General features: G+C 41.3%; 1 protein-coding gene across 1 annotated transcript in view; it reads right to left on the bottom strand.

The window, feature by feature from the left end:
- Window positions 1–19,346, bottom strand: part of ACAD10 (acyl-CoA dehydrogenase family member 10) — a 41,110-nt gene that overhangs the window by 13,506 nt on the left and 8,258 nt on the right. The window contains 10 exon segments of the mRNA XM_036220942.1: window positions 711–884; window positions 1,856–2,001; window positions 3,066–3,216; window positions 7,050–7,231; window positions 8,727–8,795; window positions 11,383–11,524; window positions 12,929–13,088; window positions 13,808–13,966; window positions 17,155–17,349; window positions 18,776–18,924. Of these exon segments, the coding sequence (XP_036076835.1) occupies window positions 711–884; window positions 1,856–2,001; window positions 3,066–3,216; window positions 7,050–7,231; window positions 8,727–8,795; window positions 11,383–11,524; window positions 12,929–13,088; window positions 13,808–13,966; window positions 17,155–17,349; window positions 18,776–18,924 (1,527 nt within the window).

Raw genomic sequence — 19,346 nt, 5'->3', positions numbered from 1 at the left:
GAGAAAGGATGTTCATCAACCACTTATTTGTGATTGCAAAAATCTGCAAACAATCCAAATATACATCTATTGAGAGGAACTGGTTCAATAAATTACAGTAGGTGCATATGATGGAATATACTACAGAAATCAAAAGGAATGATGTGGATCTATACATACTCATATGAAAGGTCTCTATGAAATATTGTTAAGTGAAAAAAGCAAGGAATTGGCCTTATGGAGCTGTCTCAATTATATACACACATTACATACACACACACACACACACACACAATTTCATAGTTCTTAAGCATAAAAAAATTAAAAATCAGGGTACTGAAAATACATGTAGGACGATCATATTTTTATAAAATTTGGAGAGAGTGAAAGAAGATAGATAATACAGAAAAAGTGGCTGGCTTGACAAACTCTTAATAGTAGCATTTATCATTGAGCAATGGTGCTGGGAAGAAAGGAAAATAATTTTATATTCTTCTATATGATGAATTTTTATCATGTATGTTTTTACTTCAAACATTTTAGATACATCATCTTAATAATTTTAAATTATGTAAATATTTGGAAGACTATAACTATATAATATATACTTCATGACAAATGGTTGAATGAACTGAATCTTACAGAAGGAATCTCTGAAGTCTCTGGCCACAGGAGGATTTTGGCGGGAGGAGCTGCCTCAGACCCCCATGACAGGTGGACCTCCCCATTACCTGTGAGTGAATGCTTGTGGACTCCCTGTAGTATCGTGGCCTCACGGAAAAAGGAGAAAGCCATGTAGAAGTTCCAGTTCTCAGCAGGAGGAATCCCCATGTGAAGACAGTACATCCTGAAACACTCCTCTGCAGTAGGGATGCCCAACTGAGTCAAATTGCAGTCACTCAAACCTGTGGAGACAAAGCCACACCCTGCGGTCAATGACCCCACACTCCCCAGTGGTCACAAGTATTTAAATTCTGAAAAATCACTTCCTCCCTTGGAAGTTAGCTTCACAGCTAGTTCAAAGGGTTAGCTCATTATTGCAAGGGTTCTTCCTCCCTCAGATGGCAGGGATCCAGGCATGAAGCTATTCTTCACAAACTGGCTCTTGAATGTTTTGGAATAAATTGGCAGTAAAGGAAGGAATGAGGGGCCGCCAAGTCTATCTGGACCACAGTTCAGGGTGGATGCATATAACTTTTAATTAATCATTTGATAAAGAATGGTACTGAAAGATCTCACCAACTTTTGAAAAAAAATAACAACATATAAAAAATTTACCTGATTTGCTTCATTTGTAACATTTTCATGGTCTAGAAGTATGTAATATATTCTATTCCCAGGAATTTATCCTAGGAGTATACCTTACATATATAGGTAAATATATTGCTACAAAGACATTCATTGCCTTTTCTGTGAGGGGAAGATAAAATATTAAGAATCGGAAATAAGTAAATGTTCAAATAGGAATCAAACCAAATATCTTGATTAAGTCAATTCTATACAATAAAATCCTATGCCATCATTAAAAATGATGCTGTAGAATAAATACTTAATGGCATGAAAACATGTCCAAAGTGTATAATTCAGTGGAAAAAAACAGGTCATAAAATTGTCATTTAAATCACGTACGTATACACACAGAAATTACTTGTGTGGAAGGATAAGAGGTGCCTACATGCACATCCTTCTCACTTAAAATACTCGCTGCACCCATTTCTCCCCATTGTGACAGAAACGCATTCCAGCCGTTTTCTACCAAACCCACCACGACCTCAATTTCAGGCACGAGCCCAGTCACTACTTCCGCTGAGTTTCCCGAATGCTTCACGAATGGAGCTGGCTAGCTACCTCCCTCTACCGCGACAGCAGTTCCTACCTCGAAGCATGGGAAAACTGGATGGCAGGTAGTGAGCCAGGCAGCTGGAGGCCACATCTGCAAGAGGGTCGCCTAAGGTAGAAAGTTCCCAGTCGAGGATAGCAAGCACCTCGGTCTTTTTGGGATGGAACAGCAGGTTGTCCAGCCTGAATCAGCCACAGAAGGGAGAGACAGCGTTAAGAAAACTGACCGCTAGGATGTACTCTGTGTTAGGTGTCTTCTGTAAGCCTCTCTGTGCCCCGAGGGCCTGAGCTGCAGGGGCCGTGTCCACATCCACCAGCTCCCTTGCCCTCTGACTCAGTTGGGCTCAGCCAATGGGGATGCCAGCAGGAGATGGGAAGGGGCTACATATCCACCAGCTCCCGCTCAGATGGTTGAGGGCTGGCTGTCTTCCACCCCCAAGAGCCACAGCTTTGGGCAGGCAGCCTTCCACACAGCTACCCTCCCTGGGTTTGGGTAACTATTCCTTCCCTGTGATGGTTTTAAATCAGGCCTGCAAATTCTTTGACACTCCTGCCACAAAAGGAAGAGTCTAATTCTTTGCCTCTTGAAGCAGCTGGCTTCTAACAATATAATGCAGGTTGAAGTGATGCTGAGTGACTCCTAAGACTAGGTCAGAAAAGGTGATCACTTCCTGCCCAGCCGTGTCTTAGAACACACGCCTGTGGAGCCCCGAGACTCCAGGTAAGATCAGCTTCCCAGAAGCTGCCATACCGGAAAGACCATGTGGGAAACCACAAAGAGACACAGGGAGAGAGGCCTGAGGATCCCCATTTCTCCTCTGTCCCAGTGCCAGGCATGTGAGTGATTCCAGCCCCCTGCCTGAGAGCCACCCCGTTGAAATGAGCTACTGTCCGGTCTCTAGACTGCAGATTTGTGAGCAAGATAACTCCCGCCATTGTTTACAGCCACTTGGAGGAGTTGGTTATGCGGTGGTAATAACTGGAGCGCGTGCTTGCGCCTTCAGACCTAGGGGCGGTAATAACCCCTGCAGCTGCACAAGACCGCCCCCCACCGTGGAGAATTATCTGGCTCAAAATGTCAGTCGTGCCAAGGCTGAGAAGCTCTGCCTTAAGAAGCCACGCACAGGGAGATCCTTTGTAACGGGAATAATTCACAACTGCAAGTCGGGCCCAAATCTGCTTCTTTTCCCCTTTGATGCCCTTCCCGTCATTTTCACATTTAAGTATTTGCCACGCCTCGTGTCCACCTGAAGCCCCCATGCACCACCGTGGTCTTCTGTTGCCTGGGAAGATGCAGCAGCAGCCATTCGATGAGCCTCTCCATTGCCGGGATGGTGCTGGTCTCTGAGGCTCGATACTGCTGAATCCAGTTTTGCACCTGGCATGGAAAATAGTCCCCTGATGGAAAGAGGATTAGGTGTGCCATCTGACAATCTCCAAAGGTTTCGAAATTTCGCCAGTGCCGTGACACCCTTTGTAATGCTCTCTGGCATCGCTCCCTGTGACTGGAGATTTCCCACAGGGTGCTCTGCTGCCCCCAGCTGGAAGCCACCAGCTGTTTCGCCTTGGCTGGATGGCGTGGTCTGGACGCTGTTCCCAGCCACGGTGGCCTCCGAGCCTGACCCTGGCCCTCTCAGAGGGCCTGTGAGCGTCCTCATAGCCGTTAGGAAATCCCATTCTGACTAAACGACAGTGGCTGAGCGTGGGCGCTGGGGCCGGCGCCTGGGTCTGAATCCCCGGCTCTGCCATTCTCTAGCTCTGTGATCTTGGGCAGATTACTTAACCTCTCTGTGCCTCGTGTTTTCCTCATTGATGACATGGTCCTCATACAGTTGTTGGGAGGATAAAATGTGAAAAGCTTCTGGAACTGTTCCTGGAATGTAGTGTGAGGTACATGACTACTTGCTATTATTTAATCATTTGCTAAGAAACCCAAGAGAACCACAGTTGAGGAACTTGCAAGTTACATTTGAGACTGGACGCTGAAAAAAATTCTGGAGTGATGTGGCTCACAGTCAGTTTTACCCCTCTGAACCTCCTGTGAGTGTACAGATACCCACATTCTGCAGGACTGTCATGAAGCTGCTCAGTGACTGGTGGCCATTATTACTGTCATAGTCAATTACTAACTGTCGCCATTACTATCTTATAATTAATAAACAATGTGTCAGATCCCCAGCTCTAAGCCAAGCCCTCACCCCTCATGTGAGAAAAAAATAGACCCCAGAAGATGAAGGGTTTGAAAGTAAGGACAGAGAGATCAAGCTCCTTCTGGGGCGTCCGCTGCATGCTCAGAGCATCCGGACACCTGCCCTTCGGAGGATCCAGCAGGGCCATGAGAGGTGGAGATCAAAATCCACGTAAATTTAACCCAAAACAAATCAAACCTTTAGAACTTCCAGTTTTCATAATTAAGGGGAAACAGAAGACAGCAGTAAATGAAACCATAAAGAAATAATTGAGACAAACCTGTAAGACGACTGATTTCGTTTCTTAAAAAATTCATTTAAAAAACAGGTATTGGGGGGACTGTGCTAGATCCCTTGATTGGATCCTGATTTGAAAAAAAAAAAAACTTATTTATAAATGATATAAGGGGGATAATGAGGAAATGTGAATATGGACTAGGTTTTAGAAATCCTAGAAAAATGGTACTGAGGAAAGTCCTTATTTTTAGGAAATGCATGCTAAATTCTTTAGGAATGAAGTGTCAGGGTCTCTACAACTTTGCTAATCACATACATATACTCACTCACGAAGGGATAGGTAAGCAAATATAGCAAAAGTTAACCACTGTTAAGATTAGTGGGCATGTACAGTTATTCATTGGACTATTTCATGTTTCTCTAAGTTTGAAAATTACCGTAAGGCAAATACAAAACTATAGGAGCTGAGCCTCTGCGGAAGGAGCCCCTCGAGGAACTCCCCTGTGTGGGTTTGGGACACCCCACGACACACCAACCCAGGGTGCACATGTTCCATTCCGTCTCAGGGGAAGCAGGTGCAGCTGCCCTGCGTCTCTAGCTCTGCTGGCTGCAGGGCCCTAGCAGGCCCTCTGTCGAGGCACTGCATGTCCCTTTCAAGCAGCCTGCCCTCTGGGAAGAGAAGAGGGGATTAAGTGCCCCCCCTTCCCTCCACAGTCCTTAGTGGAAAGGGTCTTTGTGATAATCAGACTGCATCTAAAGGATCTTTGTCGACAGCTTCTTTTGATTAAAAATCATGTTTGTGTGTTCTTTTTTTTTTTCAACGAATTTAAATGTGTTCTCTTGAATAGATAATACATTCACATGGCTAGAAATTTAAGTGACAAAAGGAAACTCAGTGAAGTCCTTCTCCTACCCCTCAGCCTGTCACTCAGTCCTTCTTCCCTAAAGGCAACTCACATGACCAGTTTCTCAGGTATCTTTTTGGAGATATTCCTCACTTGTGAAAATAAACATTTACATTTATTTAAACACATCCCCTTTTCACACAAATGGTAGTGTATAGACACACAGCCAGTGCCCTGCCCAGCAGCTGGGATCCCGACATGACCTGAGGAATTATGGGATGCTCGAAAGGAAGATCTGATGCCCTTACGGCTGGATCAGTGAAGCTGCTCTATGCTCCAGGCTCAAACTGCAGCCAGTGGCCCAGGAGGCTGGTCCTGGGTCACATGAAATCACAGCAAATTTCTGCTTTGTCTCTTCATGCTGATAGGTCAGTGGAAAGAACGTCAAAATAGTCCACGTTAAAAATAAAAGGCAAAGGATTCACTCAGCACACTGGAGAGATTTCCACAAGCTGTTCTTTTGCCACAGCCACCGTGGGAGGTCACAGTGCCCATTACTTCATCTGCCTAATGCTTTATCTTCATTCAAAACACCGGGACAGCTGCCACCTCATTTGCTTTTCGCATCAGCCTTGTGAGGGAGGCAAGGCAGGGCTTTTTTTTTTTTTTTTTTTTTTTTCAACCAAACCTTTACTATTGAGAAAACTGTGACAAAGCAGTGTGACTTATCTAAGGTCACCCAACAGTGGACTTCTAGTCCAGTGCTCTTTCCATCTGAAACAACTGATCAATATAGGTGACATATAGGTGACATCTGTTGTCTGCCTATTTGGCCCTTTTCCTGGTAACTATGGCTGCCAGATAAAGTGTAGGATGCTAACCTAGATTTGAATTTCAGATTAAACTATAGCTGCATTTTTAGTGTATTTCCCAACGAAACCACCGAGATGGAGGGAACCCCACACTGAATGTGTACCTCTGATCAATAGGTTAGAATATGGGGGGATGATATGGATCTAGTTGTACTTAGAAGGGGCAGGGCAGTGAGGACTCCTTTAGTTTGGACTAGGAATTTGGCAAGCCTGCTCTGTTGTAACAAAGTATCTCGAACTGTTAGCTTTGGGGACTCACTCAGATCATGTGCCTGTGGAGTGGGACTTGAGTAACCTGGCAGAAATATGTTAGTAAGGTGATGTACTTTGTCTGCATTGCAGCCTGTGACATGGTCCTACGGAAAACTGGCATGTATGGTTAAAAGCAGAGAAAGAGAGAGAGAGAGAGAAAAAAAAACAAAAAAACAAACTTAGCTGAAAGATTCTTTTTGACTATGGCCAGAAACCTATATTGGTCAAGACTCAGATAATCTTGACCAGTGAGATTCTTTGGCTCATGCTAAAGTTCATGCTCGCAAAAGCACGGAGACAATGTGGTGGTGGTTACGAAACTGCACGCATTCGTCAAGATTCACAGAATGCTGCGCTTCAATACACCGACTTAAAAAACGCTCTAACAAGACCAAATGCTGGCGAAAACATTTTTTAAAAAATGCAGAAACAAACTATACAAACGAAATACCTTGGCACAATAGCATTTAAGAAATCTATCCGTGCTGAAAGGAATATTTAAGGGAAAGGGTGAAAAATGAAGAAGGAAGCATCTTAACTACCGTTGGTGCGCATCAGGGAAAAGGATTTAAATAATCTAGTGAGATAAAAGTTGCAGGAAGAGAGATGATTCCATAGTCCCTGAAGGGTTTTATCCCAGAACTAGATGTCTAGGTAAGCAACACATCTGTCAGAATGACACTGGACTTCCAAGTGGCAGCTAGTAAGCCCACCTCACGTTTCGCAAGCGCTTGGGCTTGGTGCATTAACAAACAGCCTGATGCCGTGCACGTCTCGAAAGCAGAGGCAGCAGTGAGGACGTGTTCAGCACGAGAGGCGAGCCGCCTCGAGCTCACCTTGTCTCCCGTAGTCTCCTAGGCCTGCGGTGTCAAGGTCCACACTGTGAATTTTGCACAAGACTCTGTTCATGGCGGTGTATATGGCCCGCCTCTGGTTAGCCTCCAATCCTGGCAGAGAAGGGTCTTTGTAGATAAGGCCTGGGCAGTATTCCATCAGATAGAAAGGCGTGCCAATGACCCTGGGAGGGACACAGACAGGGTGTTTCAGTGACTCACAATGCGGCAGATGGTCACGGGACTGCTCTTCCTGTCCTGCGTGTGTGCTGAGTGCTGGGGAAGGGTTCGGACCCAGAATACGGGACATTTCCTTTCGCCTTTGCACACAGGACGGGGTTAGAAGTACTCCCTCCCAAACCAACCCACGTCCCTGACCATCAGCCCTGACCATCCTTCCTGGCCAGCATGCCTCTCTCTTGAGTCCACCTGGAGAAGCCATCAGAACAGGTTTAAGTGTGGTAATATAGGCCAGCAGCGTGCTGAGAGGGGGCTTTGGAGTCACACAGAACCAGGTTTAAGTCCCACCTCTCCTCCTTCCTGATTGTGAGGCACTTGCTAAACCTCTCTGAGCTTTGTTTTCTTTTTAATCTGTAAAACTTCAAAGGGTGGTTGTAAGAATTAAGAGAGCGAATATACATGGAGTGCTTGTCATATGTGTCTGGTTCCAATGAAGGTTCAATAAATAGCCCTTATTACTAATGTTATTTTTACCATTATCCAGTGGCATGAACGAAACATATGCCACCCTATAGTATTAAGGTGACACACTGAAATGTCATTAGTCTATCTTTTAGTCATTATTAGATATCAGTTTATTACTCCAAAAAGTTGTTTTGAAAATTCTACCATTATAACTTTATCCTGACTGAACACAGTCTAGATATTAAGTTATATTATTAAATTATGGTTTATTAGTTTAAGTGCAATAATGTTGCTATGGTTATGAAAGAAAATATCTTTATTCTTAGGAAATGTATGCTGTCTGCAACTTATTTTAAAAGGTTCAGCTGAAAATCATTTATATATATAAAATATGCTTATTTATTTCTAAAATAATTATGTATAAATTATTTTATTATATAATCATTACTATTTAAAATTATTTTATATATAAATTACACATACATATATACGCACACACACACACATATATAGAAAAGAAATGTGGCAAAATATTTTAATCTAGATGAAGTGTAAACGGGTGCTCATTATACTACTTTTTCTTCTCTCAATTTTATTTTATGTTTCAAAATTTTCGTAATTAAAAAGTTGGAGAAAAAGGAACAGACTCAAAAAGCACATTACGAAGCATTTTAAAAACAGTTTTAAAAGACTATAATAAAATAATTAACAAAAACAACATAAAACTGGATGGTTACATACTCTCCGAATGGTAAAAAAGATGTTTTTTTTACCAATTCTCACAAGAGCAGGCATTTCTTTGGAAGGCAGCTACGCTCACCACTCTACCATCAATGAAAAAGGAGGAATTTCTTTATCATTCGAGATAACTCAAAGATCTGTGAACTTTTAGGGGAGGTTGCTATAAAGTCTCTTTTCTCTCCCACTCAAATTTTATTTGTCTTTACTGTAACAAACTGGAATTTGAGTTAAGTACATGGGTTTTCCTCTTCTGCAGCTTGAATATACAATGGTAAAAATAAATCTGAATGTTACCTCGGATCTTCACAGAGGTCAAGAACCTTGAGGACAGGTACTCCAGCATTCGCAAGGGCTTTCATTATCCTGCCAGAACAACAAAAAAGTGAGCATCACTGCTGGCTGAACTGATGACACCTTCCTACAATTATTGCTCTGATTTAAAAATTAGTACATGTGGAAATTACAATGTAATTCTCAAAAGTATTCAACTGACCCAAAAGTAGGCAAGAAGAACAAAAAAACGAAACAACAAAGAAACAGTGAAATTATAGACTTAAATCAAACCTATCAATAATTACATTAAATTAAATAGACTAAACGTTCCAGTTAAAAGATAGAACTTATCATACTGGGTAGAAAAGCAAGATCAAACTACATGCTGTCTATAAGAGACATATTTTAAATATAAAAATGTAGATAGAAAAAAATAAGTAGAAAAAAATAAACAGATGGAAAGGTGAGGTACCATGCAATTGGTAAGCATAAGAAAGCTGGTGTAGCTACATTAATAATCAGGGGAAAAGCCCAAGCATTTGAAAATTTAATAACACACTTCCATAAAAGCCATGGGTCAAAGAAAGGATCACAAGGGAAATTAGGAAATATTTCAAACACTAATAATAAAAAAAAATACAGCATATAAAAATTTGTGGGATGTGGATGTGTTTAGAGAGTAATTTATAAGTTTAAATATGCATATGAGAAAAGAAAGAAGATTTTAAATCAGTGGACTAAGGTTACACTTAAGAAGGTAAAAATAAACCCAGAGTAAGTAGATGGGAAGGAATAAAGATAAGAGCAAAAATAAATAAAATAGAAAACAGACAACAGGAAAATTCAGCAAACCGAACACTGGTTCTTCGAAAAGATCAAATATCACAATTGAAAAATCCCTAGCTAGACTGATGAGAGAGAGAGAGACAGAAATAGAGATATAGATAGAAATAGAGAGATATAGAAATGAGATGAGAAAAAGAGAGAGAATATGAATTATCAATCAACACCAGGAATGATAAAGAGGGGAGATCACTATAGATCCTACATACATTAAAAAGATAATAAGGAATATTATGAAAAATAAATTCGATAGCTGAGATGAAATGGACAAATTCCTTGGAAATTACAACTTACCAAAACTAAAACAAGATGAAATATCTGAATAACCTAATATTTATTAGACTGAATTCAGTTCAATCTAAGCCTCACTTTCCTCATCTGTAAAATGGGGATCATAATAGTAACATACGGAGTTGTTGTGAGTTAATAATTCAAAGCATTTAGTATAGTCCTGGAAGATACTAAACACTCAGTAAATGTTAGCTGTTATTATTACTGTTGTTATTTCAACAACTAGACATACCAAGGTTTACTCCTAATCATTTCCCAATTATTTTAACTTTAGAGTGTTTCCAATTTTTATTATAAACTACATGGTAGTGACCATATTAATGCATACAGTTTTTTCCCTCTATTTAAGAGAGATCTAATTGGAATTATAAAGTCTAAAAGTCTGACTACTCTGAGGTTTTTAAGAAATCGTGTCATACTGTTTTCCAAAATAGTAGTTCAAATTTACATTTGGCATTTCATAAGCAGATACCATATTAAGTTTCATTTTCAAATGCACATTTTATTCCTTTACTAAAATGGAAATTCTGTGCATTCCTGGATTTTTGGAATGTCATTCTAGCACTCCAAAATTCCTCAGTATCTCTGGGAATGGTCAGAGAGTTTGCCAGCAGGATGCATAAGACAGAGTGAGCAGTAGTTTTGTATTTCAGAGTCTCTCTTTCATAAATACATTCCTGCTATTACATGGGCATATGTACAAATGTTCAGAAATATCTATAGGTTTTCTCCTCTGATAAACTCCTAAGGCTTCATAATCATCAGTCATCGGTCCCTGCAACACTTGGAGAAGTCAAATTTCAGGAACCAAAAGTCCAGGGGAGACAGTAAAGAAAGAAGAAAGAGTCAGGAGCCAAAATCGCGTTGTCCCCACTACTCTCTGCAACTTTCCTTCTGCAGAGTATAATGGCTGGAAGGAAGGAGGAAGTAGAAGTCTTCCAGGGAGGAAGTCCCACCCCAGGGCCCATTCATCGCTTTAGTACTCACTTCCAAGACATGTGGAGCTCGTTTTTTTTTTTTTTTTTTTTTTTTTCCAACCATGTTTAAATTTCCCTATTCACAAAGGAAGCCATTTTATTTGGAATGAGCTGTAATCCATTTATTCTTTTAAACATTTTACTATGGAAATTCTCAAACATATATATGTATATGTAGATAGATTCATATAAAAAACTCCCATGTACCCATCACCCAGTTTCCACAACCATCAACTCACAGCCACTTGTTGGGTTACAGCCCCACTAATACATTGATGTTAAGACTAAAGGTCTTCATCTTTAAGACTAAAGGGTGAGAATAAAGAATATCTCAATAACATCTTTTTGCATCTAGAAGTTCTAAAAAAATTCTCTTCTACAGATTTAGGTAAAGAAAACAAACATGAATAAAATTAGGTTACATGTTCTTATTTGAAACAATTTTGGAGAGTCATAGTTGTAGTTTTAAAGGTCTCAGGACACTTGATGGAGAGCTGGCTTGTCTGCTCAGGGGCTGTGCTGCAGAGGCAAGGGGGGCAAGTGTGCCCCGGGCCCTGAGAATTTACCTGAACTCTCTCTCTACTGTGCAGGTGGGTGGAAGGAGGGTCCCCGGGGGTTTCTTCCTCAGAAGCAGCTGATAGTCTGCGAGCCTGATGTAGTAAGTTGGACTGGACAGCCTGTGATCAAACTGAAGTAGTTCCAATGGGCCTGTAAGTTTGGAAATAAAGAAAACTCAAACCAGCTCTGGAGGACAGACCTGAAAGACGTTCTTTCTTTCTAATGAGTTCAGCATCTGGGATGCAGAACATTCTGATTTACAAGCACCTCGTCCCTGGGTACCAAAAGCGGTGGACCCGCTTGCTCGGGTCCAGAATCACATGCTGCTACAGTGTGGAAAAGGCCACTGGATTTACACCACAATAATATTCTCACTTTGCATTGGTGTCTAATTTTGTCCTTCTTGCCAACTCCTACTCTGAAGAAAAGCATTTTAGTTCTGTTTATCAACCACAAGCACAGTCATGGCAACCCATCTTTCTAAATGGAATGCCTTAAGCCTGAGGATAAAAAGTGCCCTTGTGCATCTCTTAGCCCATACTCAGCCAAACCACGTCTGACACTGGCATGACAGCTGAAAGGAGCTATGCAGAGGCCTACGGCTTGAGCCAAAGCTGCTTTCATGAGATGCAATTTCCCACCCCGGTAGGCTGAATTCCTTGGCTCCTTTGCAGAAACATCCTAATTAGCCCTCGGCTTCATAATAAGACTGAACTCTGGACACAGATTCATTTCACTTGGTCAGAAGAGCAGGAAATGGGAGTTTGCCTGAGTTATCTGGCTTGGTCAGCTAGGGCCACTCAGTCTACAGCTATAGCACTGTGAATGCACTTGATCTCGTTCTAATCTCAGAAGCTAAGCAGGGTCAGGCTTAGTCAGTACTTGGATGGGAGGAAGGATGCCCTCAACTTCGTACAGGCACTAAGAATACTCCAATCACCAGAAAACATCATAACGTGAAATTCCATACAAAAAGTCTTTTTCAAGGATCAAATAAATGGGTCAGACAAAACTCTATTACCAGGAAGAAACACCTTAAGAGCTCAAGAGGCACCTGATTTTTCAGGGTGGAATGTGAAAATAAGGGTAGGACCTGTAAAGAGATGCAGACAGCTCGTCACATTTTATTTCTAGAAAAAAAATCCTATTTATTTTTTTATTAAAATTTATTGTGGTGACATTGATTAATAAAATCAAATTAGTTTTATATTCATGCAACTTTTAAGTCACCTTTACGAACAGGCTGTCATCTCTAAAAAATGAGAAACACTCAAACACCCCTGGGCACACATACTGCAGCCCGCAGGTCCCTCTCCTGGACTGTGACAGTCCTTTGCAGTGACTGCTGCGACTCCACACCCTCAGGTGGGGATCCAGAAACAAGGAAGTTCATGCTTTTCCCCAAGCAGCACTCAGGTCCACTGGGCCCAACGGCTGTTTTCCTCACGACATTGCTGCTTTGTCTCCAGCACATTCTGTTGGGTTTGCAAGTGAGAAAGTGAGACTGAAAGCCTAGCCTGGGAAAGAGTTAGCAAAATGCAAAAACTTAAATACCTGTAGTTTGGGTCCCCAGTAAGTCTTTGAGGTACTTCTCTAAGGAATCTTTTGGAATTTCCATTGTCTCTCTCACAGGGCAGGTGTTTGGGATAACCGTTCTCAACGTAAAACCCAAAAGAGTTTCTAATTCCTTTACTGCAGTCTCTGGATCATTCACCTGGTTTTAAAGAAAATATTGAACTTGCCATCAGTCAACCCTGACCTCTCTCTGCTCAATAAGAGGATAGTTTTTAGAGGGAACTATCCAAGAAGTCAGTTTTCTGACTAAAGACTTTGAAATCAAGGTATTCACCTAATGAGGAAGATGCAGACTGTGTTTCCTCTTCCATTTAATTCCTAACCACATTACACTTTCTATCTGCTGGGAAGAGTCCATGATACCCCTTCATGCCAGGATGGCAGAATACTGGGCTGCAGCACCCACTCTGTCCCTGTGGGCCTGTCGGCTTCATGGTGAAAACCCAAATGTGGAAGCTGGACAGAGAACCTCTTCACGTGGCTTCTCATTTTCACAGCTATGGTCTGGGGTGGTTTGTGTGGCTGGTGGCTGCTGGCTTCGCACCCAGAAGAGCATCACCAGAGCAGCCTGACAGCCCTCCCAAAGGTCCAAAGCCTGCTAGCCATCTCCTTGTGTAACGCTTCTGGAACTGCCTTCTTAGTACACGTCTGTCTTACTTCCCATTGAAAATACAAGCAGGTAGTCACTCAGATTTCATAATTAATAATAATAATAATTAATAATAATAATAAAAGACTATGGCAATTTGGGAGAAAACCACTAAAGGCAGCTACATTTACGAATGGAAGAGGACAGCATAGAAATGCTTACACTTGGGCCTGGCACACAGTAGGGGCTCAAAAAACAGCGGCCATTACCTTAATGGTGTGAAGACCGAGGCTGGCAGCTGCTTTGAGGTTTTGTTCAAGATCATCAAGAAAGATGGCCTCAGAAGGCTGCAGGCTGAGACGCTCCAGGCACAGCTTGTAAATCCTGGGGTCTGGCTCATAGACACCTTCCAGGCAGGACTCTACGACCTGAGAAAGCGACAGGAATGAGAGAGAAATGTCTCTAAAAGTGGTGCTCCCATATGCACGCTACCATATTTTTTAAAAATGAAGAGCAGAGGAGGACAGTTGAGATTTGTCACAGGTAACTTAAGAGCATTATGATAGGAAATGATGGTGCTTTTGTAATTTGAGTAATCTGGAATTAGTGGGTTACAAGATGGAGGCAAACTCAGAAAATCGAAGTCCGGGTTCAGATACAGTGACTTTCTGCGAACCAGTTTCATCATCAGTAAAATGGGAATACTAATAGCCATCTCGCCTATCTTAATGGTTGAGGCAAAACTTGAATGAGTTCCAAAATGACAAAGCATTTTGTTGATGTGAGATATTGTGGCTACACTGGGCAGAGGAAAAGCTGTACATTTCGACTTTAGGGGAAGTATTTCACCTTTTCCCCCCAGAAATCAGGCACTATTTACTGTTATCAACGAAGTATCTATATTTTAGAAGTTAAAAAACAACCATACTCAATTTATACAGATAAATCCCACAGGAGGGCTAACACCAAAGAGACCGTCAGAGGCAAAGATACTTCCTTTCTTGCAAGAGCCTCCTGTATGATGATGGCCTTGTTTTAACTGTGTATCTGATCTGGAACCAGGGGAGCTGCCGAGTATTCAAGAGAACCCTGAAAAAGCCATCCTAGTGTTAGGTCATCTCTCATCCAGCAACCCCCTCGAAGTCCTCTTACAAGGTTCCCAGGGTTTAATCTCCTATAAAGTGCGCCTCAAATGACCATAGCAGCCTATAGCCATAGCCTCGGGTCCACCCTAAGAATAGAACTAAATCCCTGGCTCTCTCCTGGAATGACCCTCTCTCCAAGACCAAGGACAAACTCTACTCCATGTTGGTGTTATTCAGAGTTGTGTGAAAACTACGCTTTCTGGTAAATCAATGTCCTGGACCTCTCTACCTACTCTTCCTGGTCTCCTGAGGACCTGCACGTGCTAAAAGACAAAGAAGCTCCTATAGGAAATGTCGGTAGAGACAGCGAGGCAGCTGGGCGTTACAGACTGCCATCAATGTATCGGGCTGCAGGGATGCTGCAAGGCGGTACCAGCTGGAACAAGATGAGAGAGGGCTGGGAGCCCAGGGGATGGGGCCAAGCTCTGACAAACAGACATCTCTTCTCATAGGTGATTACATGCGGGGAAAGTTAAAAAAATTCTTAAGATTTAAGTTTGATAAAATCCCTGCCCTTCTCTTTCTGTTCTACCTGATGAAACAGTTCTAGAGGTTGGTTTCACAACGATCTGAATATACTTAACACTTAAAAATAGTTAAGATCGTAAATTTTATATAATGTGTTATTTTCCAACAAAAAAATAATGTAAAATTATTTTAATTAAAAAAATCAGATGAAATGCTTTTTAGAAGCCACACACACCTCAGCAGAGACAGATTCCTCTAATGTTGGTTGCAGCCTCTAGTGCCGATGGAGATCACAGTAGTGGTTACACTATCTTTACCCCTATCAAAAAAAATTTTTTTTTCTTATAGCTTTAGAGAACAAACACCTAAACCCTTGCTCTTGAGGAAATGGATTTTTAAAACTCCAGGTCTCCTGCAGACCAAGAATATGAAAACCCATTAGAAAAACTGCTGGAAAGCGCATGCCAGAGAGCTAGTGAAGTCTGAATAAACAAGTCCGTTGTTTTAAAGAAGCTCGCAGATCTTTTAAACCATAACTTTTAGTGGAAAGGCCCAGTGTGAGCTCAGCCAACTTAATTTGTCTAGATGAAGCCGCACTTGATGGAAGGGATCTCTAAAAATAATCACAGTGTATTGAATACTTAACAATGTTAGGCACTTTGCGGAGTGCTTTGCATGCATTATCTCCTGGGATCCACACAGCTAACTACAACAAAGAAATTGCTATTTCTGTATTGCAAGTGAGGAGACTGAGGTTCAGGGAAGCAAGACTACCAGCCACGGTCACCAAGCTCACAAGCTGCGGAGACAGGATTGGAATCTGGCCAATGTCCCTGAGCACTTGGAGGAGAGGGGATGGAGCTTGGAGGAGGGCCACTTTGTGGAAGAGTGGAGAAAACAGCAATCCAAGTTGGTAAGGAGCCAGGCAAAGTGTCCAGAGGGTAGAGAACTCTGTCGTTGCTAGGCTTCCTTTAAGGAGCAAGGAAAAGGTAGACGGTAGAAACAGAATTAGGTTGAGAGGTTAACTTCCAACACTTGTGCTCTGAACTTCTGCCCGTCGATTCTACTGGATCTTATGTTCTAAAACAGCACTATCCAATAGAACTTTCTACAATGATGGAAATGCTTTATCTCCGGTATAGTAGCCATTAGCCGCATGTGGTGACTAAGCACTTGAAATGTAGTGAGTGTGTATTCCAGGGGGCAGAATAATCTCTCACAGTCGAGTAGCGAGTGTGTATTCCAGGGGGCAGAATAATCTCTCACAGTCGACAGGTTCAGTATCCCTTTATACCTAGCCAGTACCTGGCACATAGTAACTGCTCAACTGAATTTCTTTTCTGCTCGAATGAAGTTTAAGCAAGTCATCTATCAATAATTCATATCTATCCCAGGATAATAATCTATCTTCTCTTAGGGAAACAGGAGGAATCCTTCATAGAGGATATCCTTCAACTCAGTATATTCTCACGGTACTTTGACAGTCTAACACTGCATGCATTTGTTCAATACAATAGCCATTAGACATAATGTGATTATTTACAGTGGCACTCGCCACATTTCAAGTGCTTAATAGCCATATGTTACTAGTCACAACCATACTGTACATTTCCATTATTGCAATAAGCTTTATCGAACAATTCCGGTGTAAGGATTAATGCCATAGAAATAGGAGGCAATATGGTTGGTCTTTGAATAAAAAAGGTCAAAGAGCCCATTAAAATGTGAGGGCTGACGGAAGCGAGTGTGTTATATGAAACTATTGTTCAAATTTAGAATATAAGGGAGTCTGTAAGCTGAGATTTCAACCAGTTAACAAATTTCATAAATGTCTGGCCTTGCTAAGAGCGCAGTGATATTTTAAAAGTTCTCTTTTCAACTTGTTATTTCTAAACCTAACGTAGTTACGTGACTGAATAAAAAACCGTTCACTCAGAGCTGCTAAAAGGCAGCTAAATGTTGCACTCTGTTTTGACCATTGTTCTGGATCACTTCAAGCTTACCACATCAAACTGTTTCCGGTCCAGGGGAAAAAAGCTTTTCCCATTGGATAGATAAAAATTATTGCTCAAGACCGCAGTCTTCAGGCCTTTCTCCCGAATGCGAGTTATGGCCTCAGTCATCACTTGGAACTGCTTCGCCACTTCCTTGCTGGTCAGCACAGAGAAAAAGGAATCCACAGGCACAGAAGTCTTTGACTAAGAATGGGGAGGAGACAGGAGAACCAGCAATCATTAAGAGTAAAAATAGCTTATTAAGAGTAAAAACAGGGGAAAATACATATTTGCAGCTTCCAAGGGCTGCCTGGCTGTAAAAGTCCTGCCTGGCCTTTGGCTTGGTGCCTAAAGGAATCCTCTCCCCTGGCCATCATGCAGAACTTTACATACAAGGTTTTAAAAAGTGCTTAGAATTAGGGTTACAATGATTAGGGAATGGAGCTATTTCTCTCAATATTCCACTTAAATGAGCTCTTTATTATACTTATAGTTTATCAATTTCAAAAAGTAGCAGGATACCAAAAGAGGCTACATTTAATTTTTAATTTTTAATCATCCAGAAGCCATTTAATGATTTTGTATTGCCTCAGCATCACCATGATGAACTTCAGTTTCTGATCAATTATTTGCTTTTAAATTCAATCTGTGTGGGTTTTGAAAACTCTTTCAAATCTGCAAAAGCAAGTCTGCTACTTTATACACAGGCATATACATGCATGCATTTTATAACAGCTTTGTTAAAATATAATTCACGCACCATACAATTCACACACGTACACTGTACAATTCAATGGTTTTTATTATATTCATGAAGTTGTGCACCCATCACCACAATCAATTTTAGAACAGTTTCATCACCCTGAAAAGACACCCAATATCCATCAGCAGTCACTCTCCACCACCCCCTACACTCCCAGTCCTAGAAAATCACTAATCTACTTTGTTTCTTACAATTTACCTATTCTGGACATTTCATGTAAATGGAATCACACAATATGTGGCAATATGTGGTCTTTTTTTGACTGGCTTTTTCTTTCACTTAGCATATTGTTTTTAAGACTGTGTGCGTGTGTGTGTGTGTGTGTGTGTGTGTATACACACATACATATAATCATAGTAAAATATACGTAACATAAAATACACTATTTTAACAACTTCAAGTGTACAGTTAGTTGAGTGTCATTAAATGCATTCCTTGTTGTACAGCCATCACCACCATCTAGCCAAAGAACTTTATTTACTATAGTTTAAATTTTATTTTAGCAGGGTTACTGAAGCCTATATGAGTTAATATAAAGAGCTTAGAAAAATGTGTAGTACAGTGAAAAGGCTCAATATTATTGCCTTAAATAAGCTTTCTGCTCAAGGCCATTAATCAGACAGCTCCCATTTTAGATGAACGGTAGCTGACGGAGTCTGTAAGCTGAGATTTCAACCATGAATGATTTTACTTATTCGTATATGCAGTTAAAGTTGAGTACCCGGGGAAGGAAGAAATAGCTTAAAAACTTATAATGGATTAGTAGACTTTCACTTCTTTATTTGCAGTTTAATAAATATGAATGAGTGTTACATCCACTACTCTAGGCAAAAAGAATATGGAAATTCAAGTAGGTTTATCACTCACAATTTCAGAGCAGAGTCTCCCAAATTCTCGTAGGAAATCCTCTTTTGTTGTTTCTCCTCTCATAAATTTCATCCAGAGCCCATTTTCACCACCTGAGTAGAAAGCCTTCAATATAGTTCCAGAAGGGATGTGATTTTGTACCTCCCACTCTATATAGGAAGTAAAATTTGAAATAAGCAAAATACATCAGCAAATGGCTGGGGTTCAGGGACCTTAGGGGAATTACCATACCAGTTCCTGTGGCATCACTGTGGAGTCAAGTGCGTTCTTTGGAGAAATTCAGGAAATGAAAAATCTCAGCCTGAGATCTCCAAGGGAATAGCGATCCTAATTTGTGTGACAGAGGGGACATTGCTGCTAAGCCTTGCATCCTTACCACCTGCTTGAGATGACTGGACTCTGCATTATGAATTTTCCTCCCTGGCCTCTCATTAGCTGGCTTATATACATTAGGTCACTCACTTGGGGGATGCTGCCTTTATGGAATAAAGAAGAAAATTTCTATCCACGAAGAGCTAAGAATGGATAGATCAGCATTTGTGTATACTAGAAACATTTGGACAGGGCTGCT

The sequence above is a fragment of the Rousettus aegyptiacus genome, unplaced genomic scaffold, assembly GCF_014176215.1.
Source record: "Rousettus aegyptiacus isolate mRouAeg1 unplaced genomic scaffold, mRouAeg1.p scaffold_m13_p_5, whole genome shotgun sequence".
NCBI classification, from domain to species: Eukaryota; Metazoa; Chordata; class Mammalia; order Chiroptera; family Pteropodidae; genus Rousettus; species Rousettus aegyptiacus.
This window is presented reverse-complemented; position numbering and strand designations above follow the sequence as displayed.